The sequence below is a fragment of the Gouania willdenowi genome, chromosome 6 (genome assembly GCF_900634775.1).
Source record: "Gouania willdenowi chromosome 6, fGouWil2.1, whole genome shotgun sequence".
NCBI classification, from domain to species: domain Eukaryota; kingdom Metazoa; phylum Chordata; class Actinopteri; order Blenniiformes; family Gobiesocidae; genus Gouania; species Gouania willdenowi.
Genome location: NC_041049.1, coordinates 34,174,667 through 34,195,779, shown reverse-complemented (window position 1 = coordinate 34,195,779; position 21,113 = coordinate 34,174,667). Strand labels below are relative to the sequence as shown.

Below are 21,113 nucleotides of genomic sequence, written 5' to 3'. Positions count from 1 at the left end.
CACACACACACACAACACACACAAAACAGTGAAGTTCATCCATTCCAGAGTTTGTTTGGACAAGAAGCAGAAACAATACAACATCATACTATTCTGTTATATGTTGCTCATATCAAGTATGCATTAACCCTCATCTTGTCATTAAGGGCATATACCACAAAGCTGGATTTCCTCTTCTAACTTCCAGGAGTTCATCGGTGTGTGCTATACTACGAAGCTGGATAACGTCTTACGGGGCTAAATCACCATGGAAACAGGCTGAACAACTAAACTGGTCGGGACCAGGTTTTGTTCTGGATAAAGTCCCATCTCTTGACCAATCAGTTCTCTTAGGAAACGACCTGCCCAAGAGTAGGAAGATCATTCTGTGGACTCGTTTCTGTGTGGATCTGATGTGACGCTGACAGGAGAGAGAATATTTATCATTTACCCAATGACATCCAGGAAACATATGGATTCATATCTGATGGACTAACCTACTGTACATTAGTCAGCTGATGAATCCTGTGTCCATCAGAAACTTCCAGATCAATAAATTAATTCATTTATTTCTTCATGTATTCTGTGGTGACGTAGAGAGCCTCAGTCCTGTAAGATAATATAAAATATAAATATTGTCCACCTTATTATGTAGGCTGAGCTGTATGAATGCATCATCAGTGCCAGACAAGGTCAAAGTGAAAGTGAAACTCATCAGTGTCTGTTTATTCTCTGTAAATGATCTCACTAATTTAAGCATTAACACTCATCAATTCCTGCATTCATTCCTTGCTGCTTCTACTGAAGCAACAGTGATGTCTTTGGTCTGAATTATGGATTTAAATGTTTCATATTTTTAAAGAATTATTCCTCAATAGTCACATACCTAGCTCTATGATTGTGATTGGTCTGATGCTGCAATCTCCACCTCTGTCACAAGAGTGCACACGAAGCCAGGCTGATATCAACTTGCTTAACTTAGCGAGTTGATATCAGCCTTCGTAACACAGCTTCTCCCCAACGGAGAATGTTTGGTTAGGTGAAGCCCGCTAACTGCGATAAATCCAGGATATAATTATCTAGCTTCGTAATACAGGCAACCAAAGGAGCATAGGGCAAGATCAAGAAAGAAGACTCCATAGTGACACAAAGGCCGTTCAGGTAACTGCCCTTATCAGCCAAGCTGGCTGATAGCAGAGCAGCTGATTCTGCAACACAATTATTTATTTACTTGGTGTTCACGTGACTGTTTACTGCGAGACCTCTGCCTCATGCCTCAGTGGACCAAACAGCAGTTTGGTCCACTTCGCTTGCAGTACATCATGCATCACATATGTATGTGGGCTCATTCTTTTTGGTTTTGAATGCTTCATCAGTCATTAGCATTTAAACACTTAAAATGAATGTTTATTTTTTCATAAATCCTGCTCTATGCTCCTTTTAATGCACATTTAGATTTGTAATTACAATTAGTATGTTTCCTTATATAAGATGCTCTTATTATTTACTAAATAAATAGGACACTAAACTGTTGTATATATAAGTTAAGAAGTTAAATACTATGGTACAAAAATAGGCTACACCAAATGTGATTTTATTATACAGTATATTATGTAAGCTATTACATCTTTTATTAAACATAATACCTGTTAGATTGGCAATACACAATGCCTGATACAACCTGATAATAATAAAAAGGTGGTGGGAGTTTGAATGTCAGAGGAAATATGTATTCTAAAGCTGCAATTTGTGAGGTTTTGGTTTTTATTTTGCTTCATTTGCTTAACAATATAACTTTTCAGCATATTATACATGAAAGTGTTCAGAGGGGACACTGGACCTCTGCTCCTTCTCCTGGCTCAGTACTCAAGCTTTAGAGATCAAGGACCGGGACACGCTTCTTCAGTCAATCAGATTTTTTTCGTGCTCCATGCGCTTTTTTGGGCGTTACTATTGGCTGCTCAACAAAAGTCGAAGCACTTTCACATCCCATTGGGAGTGAAGGTGCAATGCTGGACGTTTCAGCAGGAAAAGTCCCAATCACGGCGTTATGCACAACGGTTACATGCAAACCTTGTACAAGTACATCCAATATTTAAAAAACTGTCCACACTTTTTAAGTATTTTCCCCAAAGAAAGGGTTTCATTCCTTTATTCATGTGGGACTGATGGGGCTCATTTTCAGCACATAACGACTTTAGATCACAACCTAATATTATTAAAATCAAATTTGATTTGAAGCTATTTTATGAGAGTATAACAGAAGTAGAATGCATGAACACAGCAAATCAAGCCACATACAGTATTGTTATGCTTTAGATAGAAAATATTCACTCAAGGCATTGAACCACTGAAGCCCATCTGAAAGACATGAATACCACACTATTTTGAGTTATAATGCATAGATCTATGAGATCTATGAAAGCCAACATGAGATCTATGAAAGTTGGACAAATTGAGTATATTTCAGCTAATTCACACATCAATAAGACAGAGCTGCCATACAAGTTAGTCCTCGACCATTTGGAGCAACTTAGAGCACCTTGCCCAAGGACACTTTGACACATAAACAGGTATAGCCTGAGGATCAAACCCACAACCTCTTGATAAAATCCACATTCAATAGTGTAGAAAGATGAAAAAAGATGGCATTCTAATGTGAATTTCACATCGGTTGAGGCTTCAACTCACAATTTTTTTCAAAATGGATGTAGATATCATTGAGTTATCTAATAAAAGACAACTCTGTAGTACATATGTTTTAAACTACTTCTGTCATTATCAATCAATCGTACACAGTACAATGTGGAGTGAAATGCATTGTGTGTCACTGCTCCTGGTACTTACACACAGGAACACCAGTATAAAAACCATTATAACATATAAAAACATTATAGGAATTCTACAGCTGCAATGATTAGTCAATAAATCAATGAGTCTACAACTATTTCTTGATGAACATCTCCTATGTCATTGAGCAAATTAGCACATGAAAATGATACCTGTAGCTTCACTAATTGACTAAGCCAGTCTCCTGTGTGCAAGACAGACAAAAATACACATATAGCACACAGACAGCATGGAGATGTTGGCAATTTGTTTTTACAGTGATTTGTTGGCTCCATACTTGAAAAACTGATGTTTTAAAACAGATGTTTTACTGCAAAGCAAAGTGTCAATTTAGCTATCTTCTAAGATAGGTTTTAATTTGTCAAAGTTTCTTCAATACTGGGTCTACATTTTAGTGAAAGTTGCGAATCTGTAGCATATATGGTTAATGTGTTGTGAATTTTCAAACTTAAATCTGGCATGGGACTGCACCTTTGTACAAACTTTGGTGATTGTTCGTGTATGAAAAGAAAGAAATAAGAAATAATTCAATAATGTTATTTATGAAGCATTTTCATAAATTTCCAGATACTGATTTCAAAAGCAGAAAAGGGGCATTAAATGATGGATTACTGATAAATAAAATCCCAGAACCACGCACACACACACACACACAAATTCAAATTCAGCACCTCCCCCAGTGAACACAGCACCTGTCTAACAGACCATATATTCACAAAACCATCCAAATTGTGAGTCAATCTGAAAAACGTGTGTTCCACTAGACGTGCTGCCACCAATCCCCTCAAACAACATACTGCATCAGTCCAGCCAACCCCCTGCAGTTTGTTTTTATGGATTTTCTGGGTTGATAACTTAGCACTGGCAAAAATAAAGTTCATTAAAAACCTGAGCTGTCTTTTCCTCTGGGGTTATATTAGAAAGAAAGAAAGAAAGAAAGAAAGAAAGAAAGAAAGAAAGAAAGAAAGAAAGAAAGAAAGAAGAACATGCACAATGACAATATATTCCCAGCAGCATTATGCTGGTTCTAGAGCAAACCTACAATCCAAGTTCTGGAACTATTTATTTATCCGTCTGAACGTGGCAGCTGGTTCAGTGTTGGGTTTGGGTACCGGAACGTAAAGTAACCCTGCTGGTGTGAAACAGCTATTTTAAGTGTTTGTATTTGCCACACGTTTACACTCCACTCACCACCATCTTGTTCCTGGTGACCCAGCAGTCAGGGGGAAAGTCTTGCAGCATTGGAACAAGAAATTGCAGGCACCCATCCCAGTGACACAGCAGCAGCATCATTCCAATCAGATTCATAATGCGCACCATGGCACTGGCCAGGTCATACGTCATGTGGAAAACCTGTGACACGGATTGTCAGCATTAGGGAGAGAGCATCATACAAAACCAAATGGATATTTCTCTGCAACAAATCTATACAATTTAAACTAGATGTCATGCAATGAGAGGATTTCGAATGTACAGTCAGTGCTGTGTGTGCTGACAAACACAGCTTAATCTTCTATATACCACGAGAGGCTGGTCGATGTTGAGTAACCATCTGCAACATTAATGTTGGATGAGGATGAAGCCTACATTGGAATTATTGAAATAATATAATGCAGGGTAAAATATCTGTTATTAAGTTGTTGTGCAAGCGAGTGCAAACAGAGAGCGGACAAAGGAATTTGAAGACATACTGTGGCCTACTTGGGCTTTTAATTACTTTCTCTGTCTCCAATAGATCATATTCTATTCATCAGTCCTTTAAGCCCTCCTTTAAGTCCTCAAATATATGTCTTTAAATTCATGCGTCGTTGACATTGTTTTTCACCAATTTTCTTATTTTTCCCCTTCTTGAATTATGCATTTCAACATAGATTCTAATATTAGTTTTGTATTGTTTAACCAAAAAACTCATGGACAATTTTAAGTAAGTAATTACTGATTGTACTTATTTGTTAGCTCAACCTTGTACACACATTTACCTATTTATTGTATACCCTGTTTTAGAACACCATTTTTTTCTAAAAATAAAATAAAATAAAAAAGTACTTGTATTTTATATACATGATATATAAACCTTTGATAGTTTTTCAACTGTTTACTTTCTGCCTTTCTATCATCTACTAATTTATCTCTACATCCCATTCATATATCTGTTTGTCTGTCCATCTAGTCATCGATGAATCCATCCATCTATCTTTCACCCACCGATTGATCGATCTCTCAGTCCGTCATTCAGGTGTTTGTTTAATTGAAAGAATGTCCATTTGCTCTTTCAGCTTGTTGTTTTTTAAACCATAAAATACCTTTTTTTTTAAACCCAATCAGTCGTAATTGATTAATTGTTGCGATTTCCTAAATGAAGATCTGCTCAATCTGTGTACAACTGTGTACATGATGAGCAGGAACATGAGATGGATGAAGGAATAGCTGCTTATCCTCATCTACCTCCTCCCACTGATGGATGTAGCGGATGAGCCTGGAGAGGCGCAGTAGCCGCAGCAGACTGAGGATCTTGGTGAAGCGTACTATCCTCAGTGCCCGCGCTGTTTTGTAAAAGTCTGAGTCGATCCGCGTCTCCACTATAAGGAAGATGTAGTCCACAGGTATGGATGAGATGAAATCCACCACAAACCAGCTTTTCAGGTACTTGATCTTGATCTGGTGCGGATCCAGGATGATCTCTGTATTGTCCTCCTTGACAATGCCGGTTCGGAAGTTAAGGACAAGGTCCATGAGGAAGAAAGTGTCCGACACCACATTGAAGACAATCCAGGGAGGCGTGTGCTCATCCTTGAAGAAGGTGATGCCCACTGGAATGATGATGAGGTTTCCCACCATCAGTAGCAGCATGGTCAGATCCCAATAGAACCTGAAACAGAGAGGTGGACCTAAAATTCAATTACATTTGAGTATTGAACCCAATAAGGCTTAAATATAAAAGTTACAGGAAAACATGTGGAATATCTGATTTAGTAATTAAGAAATTATTAAGGAATTCTTATCTATATTATAAAGACAGAAAGGTCTGTGTATGTGTGTGTGTGTGTGTGTGTGTGTGTGTGTGTGTGTGTGTGTGTGGAGCGAATATCTCCCCGGCTCGGTGTGGGTTCGACGTGAAACTTTGTCAATGGCTTCCAAATACCCCAAGTATGTGTATATGTTATTTTGGAGTCATTTGGTCATTTTAAAATGTATATTTTATTTTTATTTCACTTCTGGACGGCACGGCAAGTGAAACCTATTCAGCTTTTGACCTCAGACGACTTCCGGCATCCATCTTGATGCGAAACAGATGAACTGTGATCAACTGCGACACATATATCGGCATCCATGTTAATCAATCGTCAGGGACTGTTGTAAGTTTGTTATTGTCACTTTATATCTGTATATAATAACACATCATTTCCTATTTTTGTTAGTATTGTTTGTTAAACTACGTGTTTGTTGAAGATGAACCAACTCCATGTAACCAGCAATTGTATTGTGTATCACAGTTGGCTAGAGCGGACACGTGGGACGTACTATTCTGGTAAGTAAACATGCATGTTTATCCGCGAACACAGCATTATAAACGTGCATATTTTCACCACGTAAGCAAAACAAAAGCGCGAGGCTTTTACACCGTAGCAGAGCATCACACGCTGGAGAAGTCAAGCCCTTTATAGCACAGGGAGAATCTCCGGAAATGCCTGCAAAGTCCGTTTAAACATATACATAGTTCTAATGTCGGCAGTTAAGAAAGCTAAGCTAAAGCTTATCACGTGGTGCTTGAGGTTATACACGTAGACATTGCATTGACTGCTGCAGCCTAGAGAGAGAGATGAATGATGTGCTTACATAAGATATTAGTCTTTCTTATTATTGTTTTATCTTATAGTTACTAGTATTCTCATTGTATTATTGCTATACCTCATTAGAATATATTGTTTATTTTTTATTGTTGTATTATAGTTACTGGATTTTCATTATGTTATTTATTTATTTATTTATTCAGTTTATTTCCGACATGTTACATTCACTTTTTATATTTACATTTTTTTTTTTTTTTTTGTACATGCCGAAAAAGGAGACGAGAGAAGCAGTTTGCTTATCTGAGTCCCGTCCCCTGTTTTACCATCGCAAATTTACATGGGTTTACATGTCTCTCTGGTCAAACATTCTTGAGTTGTTCTGAAGAGTCCTTTTTTGTGTATTCTCATCTGTAGTCAGTGTTGTCTTTTTTTTTTTTTTTTTTTTTATTCCTCCTCTCTATCGTTGTTCGTGTTGGCCTTGTTCCCTGCCAGATGTTGTTAGCATTCCTCCAGTGCAAGAATAGTTCCTCTTTCGAAGGTGTTTGGAAGTTATTTTTCCTTTTCATCAATAATGTCACCACTCGGGAATGTCTCTTTTGGACACACAAGTTTGCAGCTTGTTTTGTCTCTACATCAAGGTTAATCCAGCTGTTGTTAGTTCTATTGGCAGTGTTGTATTTTCCACTGTTAGATTTAACTTGTATAAACACATTATTATATCTTAGTTCATAAGCAAGGTAGTAATTTCATTGTACAGGAAAACGTGTTTCTAACTGCACATATGACAATAAACACTTTGAATTTAAATTTAATGTAATCCTTAATCACCCCACCACCTAGCAATTGAAATGAATAAATGACAGACCTTTTTTACTCTTGGTTTCCAAATTTAATTCAGTCTCCGTAAAATAATCACAGTCTGAGTTTTGTTTCCAGTGTTTATATAGACCTGGGTCCATATCCATGATTACCATCAGTAATGTTGTTGTTTAGGTGGATCCTTCGTATTTTACCAAGTCTTCCATCGTTTTGATGAGGATTGGTTTTCCGTTCTCTTCTCCCAGTGGTGTGATTTAAATCCTGCAGTTCCTTGTCCATGTCTTTAGAATCTTTCCTCCTTTTTTTATTTGGCGTGCCTTCCATGCAATGCTTGCATTTTTTTTGTCAGGCTTTCATTAATAAAAACCTTCGTTTCCTTCAGCTTTCTTCCTTGCTTCAGTAGTTCTCCTTTGAATTTCATATTCGTGAAGGTTATTTTTACAGCTCTGTTATCATTTTTCTTTGGCAGGAGATGGCAGGAGTTGATGTTGTCAGGGTTCAGGACAATGTCCTTCGACTCCAGGTAGTCAATGACCTGTTGTTCAATCGATTTTGTTTCTTCGTCACTCGCGTAACTCCTGGGTTTTATCTTTAGGCCTGTGATGATGACATCTTTCTCTCTTTCGTTTTGTTCCAGCTGTTCAACCCTGGCGTTCAACAATTTTATCTCCTCAGCATTTTTTTCATTCTTTTCTTTCAGTACCTTTGCTTCGCTTTGTAGGTTTTCCAGTAGGTTTTCCAGCGTCTTTTCTAACGACTTTATCTCGGCAGATAGGTTTCGTAGACCCTCGCTTATCATCTCCTTGACCTCTTCCAAACCCGAATTGGGTTCTGAAGGGCCTCCCTGCGATTTTTTCACCATTTTCCTTCAGTCTTGGGCCCAATTTTTCAGGCTGTTCAGCTGTAGCCAGCTGTAGCCAAGGTCGTTATTTTGTTATTGCTATTATTTTATAATTGTACTACTACTACTACTGTATTATTGTTATTGCTCTTCTTAATTCATATTTTATCTTATAGTCGTATATATTTTTTTTTTATTATTCTTTTATCTTATAGTTACTTGATTCTTATATTATTATTATTAATGTATAATTTTACTACTATTAGGGATGGCCGATATTGACAAAAAAATTATCACGATAATTTCTGGTATTTATCACGATAATGATAAAAATCACGATAAATAAAAACTATAAATAAAATTAAAAAATTCACAACTTAGTGTAAACAGGTTCTTTACAAACACAAATACATTTGAATAAATCAACACTAGACACATTAAAAAGGCTACAATATCTGCTGACTCAAACAGCTCATGAGCTGATATTTTATGGAATATACAGTATTTGTGTATGTGGATCACTATTAGTGTTATTGTATGTAATTCATTTATTTCCTCACTTGAAATAAAATTCTTTAAAAAAAAAAGCACATGAAAAGCACAAATAACTTCAATAGTGTTTTTACTGCTGATGAAATATAATTAAAAAATATTGCGTTTCACAAATTGGGATGAATGAATAGTGACATTAGTTATTATGTTAATATTTATTTCACACAATGTGTGACATGTTTAGCTTTTATTCTTCCATACAAGTGTTAAATCTGACCATAAACAACTCAAAGGCTCTCTGTGGTTTGACGACAGTAAGACGTGTTCTTTTTACTTGGTTTGTTCCTTATTTGTAGTGGTTAGCGTGAGCTATTAGCCCAGTCTGTGTGTCGGTGGGTTAGCTTAGCATAGTTAGCTTTAGTTGAGTTTCCAGTTCATAATCGTTGCTACAGGTTCATCTCTGTCCCCGTGTTTGTGGAACTTTGTGTGGATCTGATGGAGGAACTTGGATTGGTTCACTTTGTTGGATGGTTGTCTGGTTTTAACCAAGTAGCGTTCTATGATGTATCACAGCACAGTAGCTTCTGGTAGCCGTGACGAGCACCTTACACACACACACACAGATGGCGGTGTGAGAGGGGGGCGGTGGCAGTGCACACTGTGCAGAGCTTCCGTAAGCAGCGTTCCGCTCCAGAGAATAGTAAGTTGATGACAACAAACGGAGCAGTTTTGGCCCATGAAACAAATTTTTTTTGGGGGTATTCTTGGCTAAATTGAGGGACAAATGGCCCGTGGCCCTCGCTAATTTCAGACATGGGAATTTATCATTTACATTGAGTGATGACCAATTCTTACCCGTGAGAATGTTTTTGACGATAAATCATAAACGATAAAATATATGTTATTGCTATTCTTATATTATTATTTTTTTATTATTGTTTTATCTTGTAGTTACTGGATTCTCATATTATTTTATTATTAGTGTATAATTTCACTACTACTGCATTGCTATTCTTATATTCTTTTTTTTTATTATTCTTTTTATTATAGTTGCTGGTTTTCGCATTGTATTATTAGCATTGCTATATTATCATCATATTTATTCTCATTGTATTATTAGCATTGCTATATTATCATATAACCTTATAATAATCAGATATATTTGCAAAATGTTTTCGTGTCAATATTAACCTATTATTAATATTATTATTATAACCATTACTATTATTACTATTACTACTTTCACGATGAGTATCATATCCATATCTAATTGAACTACTACTGTGTTATTGTTATTGCTATTATTTTTTTTATTTTATAGTTACTCGATTCTCATATTATTTTGACAACTCTACTTAAGCTTCTCCCACTATATGACTACATACTTCCGACGGGCACTGTACTAGTACAGCTAAAGTCAGGAAATTGGCTTTTTTACAACGCAAACAAGTAATAAATTTGACCTTTGACTCATGCTAAGGGCAAAAAGTCTTTCACAACCCATGAGCAAAAATGGGTAATGATAGATGGATGGACAGTGAAACAATGCAGCATAAGAATATAAAGGTTTATTTTGGTGGTAAGACTTAATAGGAGTGTGAGTGATTGTCTTTCTGTATGTTGCCCTGTGATGGACTGGTGCCCTGTCCAGGGTGTACCCCCGTCTAATGCCTGAAGAAAGCTGGAGATTGACGAGCAGACCCCCACCACCCTGAAAAAAGGAGCAAGTGGGTCAGAAAATAGATGGATACTTCATATTTTGATCAATGATGTTTTAACATTTGTCTTTGTGTTTCCAGGTATTCCTGCTCATGTCTCCACCTCCCAGTGATGTCAATGCGTTTGTGTTGTGAGTGATTAGCTGCGTAATGTTTGGCACTCAGGTTTTTCTCGTTACCAATCAAGCCTCCCTCACTATTTAGCTGAGTGGTCACAGAACAATTGCTGTGTCATTGTCATATCTTGCCTCCTTAGTTTGAAGTTTCATTAAATGACTTCTTGTGTCCAAATCCTGGCTCTGCCTACTGCTCTGCATCTGGGTCCTCCAACACACATCTGTCTTGACACCTACAACCTGTTTTGTTATTTGTTACCTTGCCTTTCATCTTAATTATATGTGATGGGAAATTCAGTAGAATTTGCATTTAGTTTTCATGCAACTATTTTCTTCAAAAGTCCAAAAGCATGTATCACTGGATTTCTAAAATGGTCTGCCGTTCTATGTGCAGAAATAGACATCTGATCAGGATTAGAATAATAAAAGCCACATGGAATAAGAGTTTCTGTATGCATTCTGTGTACAAGCTGCATAATTGCAAAAAAGTTCTTGAATGACTCTGCAGTGGTTGGATGTATCAGAGAGAGGGGATGAGGTGGAGTATAGGGCTGCTGTTGGAGTGAGCTGAACCATCTACAGTTAAATGTGACAAAGACTAAGGAGCTGATTGTGGACCTGAGGAGAACCTAGAGGCCGATCAGCCCTGTCTCCATCCAGGGGGTCAGTGTGGACATTGTGGAGGAGTACAAATACATGGGACTGGAAACAGTTGATAAACAGGACTGTGGGAAGAACACTGACTCCACCTACAGAAAGGGCCAAAGCTGCTTCTATTTCCTGAAACTGCTGAGGTCATTCAACATCTGCAGAAAACAGCTCAGGATATTAAATGAGTCTGTGGTGGCGAGTGCGATTCTCTATGCTGTTGTTTGTTGGGGCAACAGGCTCAAGGTTGCTGACGCCAACAGGCTGAACAGACTCATCCACAAGGCCAGTGACTTTGTGGGGGTAAAACAGGGGTGACAGAAAGGAGGACGCTGTCCAAGTTAAAAAATCTATCTCGGTCAATGTGTGCCACCCACTCCATGATGATTAATCCTGATTATTCTGATTTCATCCTTATTTGATATTCAATCCTTATATGTATTAATGTGTTAATATAAACACTGCCTTGATCTCTCTGTTTACTTTTACTTTGTAGTCATGAATACTTTATTTTTTTGTACTTATTATATCTTGTCTGTACATGCTGTCGAAGGTCACTCAACACTATATATAGTGCAATCTTTTCACAACAGCAATGCATGTTTTATTATTGATATTAAATATTGACTGCATAATTGTGATCATCACCAGCCCTCCCTTAGAAAAGAAGGGTAAGAAAACTTTGTTAAAGGGATAATTTAAAAAGAGAGGGCAGTGCCACACCTACGAGGGGGAGGAGAACAGGGAAGAGGGAGTCAGGGTGGACTGGTAGTCATGTATACTTTGTTAGTGTTTCTTTTCACCTTGTTAGAATTTTTATAAGGAGCCACTGTAACTGAAGTATAACTTCCCTCTGGAATCATTAAAGTGATTGTGATTCTATACGTGTTGGAGCTGTAAATGCAAATTAGTCTCTGTGAACATTGCCTATGAAATCTGGAACTGAAAACCCATAAGAGCATAAACTAAAATAAAAATAAAAACTCCAAACAAAGCCAAAAGGGAATGGATTCATTAAAAAATCCCAGTTGTCTAATTCATTTTATACTGTGCTGCAAGCCACGTGGAATGAGGAGAATGAGGATTATTACATTTGATTATAATTGCAAATGAGAAAGTATTGATCTACAGCAACAATTTCATCAGGATAAGTGTAAATGAGGCTACTTAATGATGCCCCAGTGTAATTACCAAATAAAAAAATCTAAATAAAAAGATGTCAAGTGAGAATCATTTTATAGTGTAATCAAATATAAGTGAAGACAATCCCTGGCTTTCAACATGCTTTGCTGTAAGACTAAATAATAAGTAATTTATTCGACATCTACTGTATCTCTATTGATTTTGCTCCTGGAAATGAGCCGCCAACTCTGATGCTGGGGTTACACGGAGCCCCGAATCATTACAAATGCCAGAGCTTCATATTCGTGACAGAGTGCCTCACATTTCAAGTTAAGTGTAGAAAAACAGAATTGGTAGGGTTAGGAATCTTTAGACTTCTCACAGTTTGATTTGATTACAATGAAATAGACTGCACTTTTCACAGCATTTCTTAGTTTCTCACCGTGACCACTGATGAATTTCTGTTTTTAAAAACATTATAATTGAATTTAGATAGGAGATAAATGCACCTTTTTATTAAAGAAGCAGAGGCAGAGCTTAATTTTGAACGGCACTTATATGATTGTCTCCAGCTCCTCATTTTTTTTTTCAGAACCTCATTTGCTTTTAGGTGTTTTGATTAAGTATTATATTTGGACAACTGCATTTTTAATTGAGTACAAATCACTGGAACTTTCATTGTACACACAAAAAGGAAAAAGCACGAGTGAGGAACAGAGGGGAAAGTCAGGCCACGCCCACGTTACGTCTAAAGTGCGATTTTCTGCAAAAATTGTGTCTTATCAGCTTGGAAGACGGTAGAAAATGGCTAAAAATGCAGTTGAATTTAAAGAGTTTTTTTTAGCCAATAAGTGAAGCAGGTAAAGGTTGTTCCTGTGAAAATCGCACAGCAGCAGTTAGCAAAGATGCTAAGGCAGGAGAACTTGCCTCTCGCAGACAGGACACAGGAGGAGAACTATCCAGAAACTATCTCAGTTCAAAGCCAAGATGAGCTGCTAGTCTTGGCTTATGAAAGACAAGGCAAAGTTCTCCATGTCTGTTTTTTTTTTGCTGTTTTAGACAGACACAAGGTACGCACACGTTATATTTAAAATTTCTGCTGTGCTGCTGATTCATTAGAAGACTTATGGACTAATGTTATGGATGTAAAACTTTGTAAATACTTTGTATTTGTGGGTTTCGTGTCCTGAAAATGTAGTGGGCTTTGTGTTGAGTGGCTAAATTAGGGGTGTTTTGTGTTGTCCTTGGTGCTGAAACATGGAAGATTTGACAGCTGTCACTCAGAGTGAGAGAAGGATGCTCTGTAACGCCGATTGTCCGTGCGTCTTTAAATCTGATACATAATTCTTTTATTAAACATTTAGATTAATTGGTATTCACGTGATATTACTGGCCCATTTAGGCGCTTCAAATAATGTTTTATTTCGTGACATTTTTGTCTTTCTCTTACGCAGCCGGTGTTCTGCGACATCATGATTTACAAATTAAGCACTGAGCTGAGGATATCTGTAAACTGTTCAGTTAGAACTGTACTGCAAAGTGCCAAAATAGCAGCATCCATCTTTGTAACATATGCAATAAACAGAAAGGGCTGTTCTAAATGCTAGATTATTATACACATGTAAACTAAATAAGCAGCTCAGGTACTATAGTGCTTTAAAAACGTTAGTTAATTCATTAAAATATCCTTCTACAGCTTGGGTGTCAAACTCTGGCCCACAGTGTAATTACATTTGGCCCGCGAAGCAATACCAAATGATTACTAGGGCTGGCCCGCCAGTGCGTGGATGATTGCATACATCCGTGTGAGTTCCATAATGTAACAAAACGATCCCAAAAAATATCCCCACGTCTAGTGATGGCGTTCTCCTCCTTTCCTGCAGTTGTTTATATTTCACTCCAAGAGTTCTGAGCCGTCTGGCTCATCATTTTCTTTTAAATTGTGAGTTTATCGATGGGGAGATGGGGGATCTCCTCACACAAGGACCTGGACATGACTCAAAGATGCCAGAATGTAGAAAAAATGAAAATAAGTTTGGTTTCACAACAGACTATGTTCAAAAAGCCACATCACAAAGTGAAGCTGCTGTAAAGGCTAGTTTTACTGGCAGCAGAGGTCGCAAAATCAACCCGACCCTTCAGTGAGGGAGAGTTTGTGAAAAAGTGCATGAAGAACTCATTTGCCCACAGAAAAAGCAAGCATTGTCAAATGTGAGAAGGCTGCAAAAAAAAAAAAAAGAGGAATACTGTATGATCTTTATTTGAATTTTATTTAAGAAATTAATGCCATTGAAGTGTTTTTTTTTATTTGAAATTCTATTTTTTAAGACTGCAATATTTAATTATATACTGTATAGTATTGAACTTTGCTTGTTCTAAATTCAATGTAAAGCAAAGCAAAACTTGTGTGGTCCCTTATGAAAATGTTGTGTGAAGAAGATTATTACATAAATATCAGTGTTGGCCCACGACTTTGTCCAAGTTTTACATTTTGGCCCACTGTGTATGAGTTTGACACCCCTGTTCTACAGTATGAATATTGGAAATGTATGAATAATTGATTACTATGTCAGTGGCAAATTGGCTCTGTGATGCTGGGCTAGTGCGGATTGTCACAATACATTCTGTTGCAGTTATGGTAGATATTTTTTAAATTCATCCCATCACATCTTGGAAACTAGTTCACATCGCACCACAGTGCTCCATATTCTTCCATCACGTCATCAGGCTGCTGTTATGGAACTGTCAAAAACTTCCACACGACCGCTACGTGCTGATACATACCCTCTCCAGTTAGGCTGAGCTTTGTTACGAGTATCACGAATCACACAGATTTGACCTTGGTAACGTGTCGGGGCTCTGTGTAATCCCAGCATAAACTGCTCTGCGGTTAGAGTCTGTTTACTAGCATGTTTGTTATACACAATAGGGAAGCACATATACATGTCATTGCATGTCCAATCCATTTGAGAGCCCTGATTAAAAAGTGATCAAATCAACATTAGTATGATATACCTACATGGTCAATAACTGCAGGAGTCTCAATGAATAAGTGGAAGTGAGAACATCTCACCTTCTCTCCATCAGTCAGAATTAGAAGTGTTTAGTCATGACATACAGTACAACGGCTTTTTACCAGTTAATAAATTGTGATGCTCCTGACAGTGACAATAAACAGCATGCTAAAACACATTGATGGTTTGGTTGATTTTCAAGCCATTTATTTAGGCCCAGGTCTATCTGAGCAGGGTATGTATGTTCTCCACATACATGTTTGGGGTTTTTCCCAGGTTTTCTTACCACAGTCCATCAACTTTAGGAAATTAGCAGTCTCTGGCATTTCCAACTTGGCCATGCTTGTGGCCATGTCCCAAACATGCCATCCTACAGCACGGCAGACACGAGCCAAACAATCGGACTTTGAGTGCGCCAGAGGTGTCAAATGTACACAGGCCTAGCCTGGGTTGCCAGTGTGAGCACCCAGAGAGCGTGAAAAACTCATCAGGATGAATCAGTGAAACACTTTTAAATGAAATGCAGAGATGAGAAGAAAGATCACAGCTTTTGAGACATTTTATGTCTAACAGTTTGGATTACTGTTAATAAACATCCCATGTCATGCTATTTTTCACCAATCTCCATTTGTTCTAAGAAGCCCAAAAACAAAGTATTTGAGGTTTATTTTCCCAAACGCGTCTGTTTTCCAGAGTTTTTGCCTCTGAAAAGTCACTTTCTGAGCAACTCTACACAAACAGGGTGATTTGTGTCCTACTTATGCATATTCATTAGTGGGCGTGTCTACAGACGGGACACTGACTTCCTCCTCCCCGCACGGTGACATGGGACAAGAGGACAGCCCAACCTCCTCCCACCCACTCTGTAGCAGAGCTCACTGCTTTATAAACATGAGACAGAGCGTAGGGGCGGGGCATTCACCGTACATACATAGACTGTAGAAAATACATACATAGCACAGCGCGAGGGACGCTGAAATGCTAATTTTTGTGGGCGTGTCTGTTTACATGTCAATCACGATAGAGAGCTTCCTGGAGGTGCGGCTTCTCAGCTCAGCGCTGCGTCAAATTTGTCATCAAAATGGGAACGCGTCATCAAATTGGAGTGAGGTGTTTGGGCTCGCCCTGCAGTAAGAAAGAAGCAAATCACCCTCTAACTAAAGATTGAGGGAATCAATGAAAAAACACTTTGGGCATATGTATGAAGCCCTAATAGCACTTTGATCAAGTTTAAAGCACAGAAAAGTGAATTTAGCATAACATGGGCCCTTTAAGAACTATAATTAAGAGGTTTGCATGACTTTTATTCTATTGTCAAGACTGGTTGAAGACACCTCTACCTTAGTCAATCAATTTGCACTATTTACTGTATTTTGTTTAGTTGTTCACACCGGTGCTAGGACATTTGCCGACCAGACAGTTGCTCACCTCACATTGTGAAAAAAAAAAAAAACACTTGCCCACTGCTAAAAAAAATAATAAAGTATCTACTAACCAAACCTGGTAAATCATGCAGGTTTTACTTTTTACTAGTGGTGAGACTTGTTTAAAAACAATTACAGACTTTGTAATTAATTCATCTTGATTAATCTTAAGTAATCGCATAACAATATTTGACACGACAAGACAAAATTGTGTTTATTATTTTAATCACTGAGAACATAATGTGCAATATGAATAAAGAATATTATGATTGCATTGTTCACAAAGCACAAACTTCAATTTAAGTACACTATATTCATGCTTTTCAGGACTTTTTAAACTTAAAACTATTTTGTGTGTATGCACTTTGTACAGAACATTCCAGAGAAGTGGAAACTGAAGATTGCAAAACAGTTGGCATGAAATAAATAGACTAACTGTTGAAGCTGATGAGTTTAGTTTGTAATTGTCTTTCATGCATCAGATAATGCTATATGTAGCACTGCTTCTAGCCCCGCCCACATCCTCTACCACTGAGTGATCGACTGTCCACTGCAATCATTTATCCACTGACTTTGGTCATTTGTCAGTCATGGACATATTCATTTTGGATTTTTTTTAAACTATAATTAACGCTGACAAAGCACAGAAGCGACTTCTCCTCAGGTTCTCCTGTTTCTTGTATTGTAGTCTGTGCTTCAGTATTATGTGTATATCGGGAACTCGTGCAGTGAGAAAAGTTCAGTGCAGTTTGGAGTGAAAAGAAAGAGATTAACTGTGTTATTTTTCTGTAATTAATCGTAATTAACGCGATAAAGTCCCAGCCCCACTTTTTACTTGATATTGGTGGTGGACAAATATCAAGTGAGCATTTGTACAATTGGCAAACGTCCCAGCACCAAAAACTGCAGTCCCTGTAATTGGATACAGGCAAGCAAAATCACTATCAAAGTATATTAGAAGGAAGAACTTATGTCAGTATTTGTAAATTCAATATGTGTGTACTTTGAAGTTTGAAATATTTCAGACCCCCAGTGGATCTGCTATTAGAAACCGTTGCTACCTTTGGTCTATTCTCAGAAGTACATCAATGCATGCAACTTGCACTCCTGCTGGTTTAAAAGAGGTGCAAATGGGATGTTTCTATGTTTCTCAGGTTAGCTTAAACCAAACTGTCACAGGAGATCATCATAAAAGGTAAGCATTTGTTCTAATCAGCTTTCTGTTGTTCTCTGCCAAACAAAGCTTTTCCATTTCCCCCTACATCTGCCGGTGCACGACACACTGGTCCTAATTGCACATCCTCTCTTGCTAAATCCATCGTTATCTCCTGGGAATCCATGTCATCTCCAGAAGTCAGCTCCCATCAGCCAGATGTTGAGTAGTTAGCATTACTTCTCTGCACACGTCACTGTACTGCACAATGTTAGAACAGCTGGATGAAAAATAAACTTATTAAAAAAAAAAGGTCTGCAGGGGACAGTGCATTACTGCCATCTCCATCAGACTATCCTGTAGGCTCATCAACTGACTTTGCACACAGCTGAGGAAAAAGAGTTGATGTTGTAATCTGGTGTTACCATCAAAATAACAGTTGTTGGGTCTTTGGACCTTGAGCGATCCACAGAAGAATCTTCCATAATTTAGGTCAGAGTGCTGGGACTTTAAAGAGCATGAGAGCACAAAGCGGGACGTTTCCAAGCAAAGTGAACACAAAAAGGCTTAAAGTGGTGAAAGAAGCTTAGATCAATCAGGACAGCTGAAAAAGGGATCACATTCGTACTAGAGATACTTATCTCTTGCTGCCATTGCACCAGCTGAGGCACAACAGCCTGCATGCAGCTCACTGGCTTAACACACACCTGTACAGCAGCTCAAACCCACCAGCAATCATATTAAGCATATTTATACAGCATGCCAGTTCAGTTGGTGTGCAGCAAGCTGTAACTACTGACAGCAGTTATTAAGCTTTAAACAAAACAGACGGTCTTTATACTCAAATACAAAAAGGTATTAGATACTTATACTAATCAGCTGCTCAGGTGAACACATTTTCTTTTGTGAATTTCCTCACAAATGTTTTGGATTATAAAAGATGAAGTGGTCAAATTTGTACCAAAAATCAATGTGCAATCCAGGCATTTGCAATCTGAATTGAAATCTGCATAAATCGAGCATTTCGGTAGGCAGTGTAACTCTTCTGTAACTCAGAATGTGGTCAAACCCAGTCAGGAGACACCTCATGCCTCATGCAGAGTAAACATCTGCGCGTCCTTATTCCCCACATCATTTTAATTTCAATATCCATCTCTCTCTTCATCTCTCAGTCTGCGCTTTGTGGTATATCCCCTCCCTGCCATGTCACCGTCCCTGCTCCATTAGACTAATTGTGCTCTAATAATCCCCCCTGATGTGTGCTTGTAATATCTTGAATGGTCATGTTACCCTATTTTGATTACCCCATTTCCAAGCCCCTGCTGCACTCTCTGTAATCCATTGCCCTCTCTAAATGGTTAAAAAAAAAGTGTAATTCAGATGAGTGGGGAGTGTGGAGACAGACAGCAGTATACAACTGAACAGACGGTGAAAATGTGATGACAGTGGGATTCAAGGTTAAACATCATGGAAATCCCTTCATGGTCCTGTCCACAGAGTTGTGTAATAAAATATTGAATCATGGCTAAAATATAGGTATTTGAAGAATATAAAAATGTACAGTTCAACAAAAATATTGGCTCACAGCCAGAAGATTGCTCAGTATTTGTATGTTTGAAGTTCTTCAGTTTGTTCCACATTTTTAGGCCATGTGGGAGTCTCTGAACCTGTGTATGTGTGATTGTCTGCCTGTGTTTCTAACCAGTATACCCTGGTGTGAGTCCTGTGTCAGCAGGGGTAGAAGGACCAGTTCACTACAGAAGCATTGTCAGATATTCTACCATTTAAAGAAGTGTCGACGTAGCAGTTGAACAAGGTTAACACAAATTAAATGAAACAATTGAGATTCAGGCTGTATGAAAGCTCCAGACTTGTTTCTTCTAGATAAATGAAACAAGCTTCACAAAATGTTTTGAACTGTTAATGTATCTGTACGAGAAAGAAAAAAAAATACATGTTCTATAAATATTTTATCAGATGTGGTTTAATTTGTGTGGTAAAGTGCACGTTGATGATAGAGCTTTCATAAACGGTATCGTCTCTTTAATCATGTCAACATGACATGATCACAATAATTTAGTGACATTTAGACCAATGCTACATTTAGAGAGATTAGTGCCATGTTTTAGTGCACTTATCTAATTTAGGGTCGTTATATCGGAGGAGAGATTTGAAAAGTGACTGTGGTTGTTTTGTGTCAGAAATAGATCAAATGTGATGTTGAATTGTTGCATTGTGGGTTTGTGGGACACCCCAACATGATGTGATTACCTAAAGTCGCTGTAGGGATGGATTATCCAGAATCCTGCAGACTTTACTCGCTCCCTCTCATGCTCCACGGCCCGTTCACTGCCTAACATCCGCAGGGAGAACTTGTTGACTCCTGGCTGAAGCATCGCCCCAAACTGCCGGTGCATGAACCCGGCTTGGTACAGCCGCTCGTCCTCAGGTATGATCTGCTCCGTGCCCTCCAACTTGATGAAACTTGGCGGCTCGAACATTGCAGGTTGTCCCACAGTGGAGATCGGCTGCTGGGCCCCGTGGCCGGGCTCACCTGTCAAACTCTCCACAGCTCCGGTGTCTGCCTCTAGGATGAGGTGTCCATACCGCCCGCTGATGGAGGACATGCTGCCTCTGAAAAAGCGACAGTCCCCGTTTAAGTTGGTCTTCCCGGGCAGGTCTAGGTTCTCGCTCCTGGCCTCATGAATGCTCCCGCTGCTGCTGGCAGGAGACGTGGAGGAGAGATGCTTGAGTCGGATACTTTTCCTCCCGGTGTCCTTGTCGCCGCTGCCTCCTTCGAGTTTTTGCCCGATGTTCTGCGGAAGGCTGTAGAGCCGTTTGCGCATGGAAGAATGAAACCTCTCCATGTTCTGCAGAAGCAGCAGCAGTGCGCTCTAACGGTGATGAATCATGGAGCTCATGCCAGGCGTGTTTTATCCGACACACAGGACGTGAAAACATGAGGTGCGTCAACGACACGCGGTCAGCGAGAGATGCACGGAAATCCAGGTGAGCAGACTGAGCGCATCAGAATGCAGCATGCTGCTGCTGCTGCTGCTGCTGCTGATGCTGATGCTGATGCTGATGCTGATGCTGATGCTGATGCTGAGCGTTGGACGTGCTGGAGAGGAAGAGATGCTGCCTCT

General features: G+C 38.6%; 1 protein-coding gene across 1 annotated transcript in view; it reads right to left on the bottom strand.

The window, feature by feature from the left end:
• Window positions 1–20,865, bottom strand: part of LOC114464454 (potassium/sodium hyperpolarization-activated cyclic nucleotide-gated channel 3-like) — a 48,376-nt gene extending 27,511 nt beyond the window's left edge. Inside the window, exons 1-3 of the mRNA XM_028448654.1 lie at window positions 20,239–20,865; window positions 5,275–5,698; window positions 4,021–4,182 (exon numbers count right to left, since the gene is read on the bottom strand). Of these exons, the coding sequence (XP_028304455.1) occupies window positions 4,021–4,182; window positions 5,275–5,698; window positions 20,239–20,834 (1,182 nt within the window). The 5' untranslated portion in view covers window positions 20,835–20,865. The remainder of the gene's footprint in view (window positions 1–4,020; window positions 4,183–5,274; window positions 5,699–20,238) is intronic.
• Window positions 20,866–21,113: the final 248 nt, after the last annotated feature.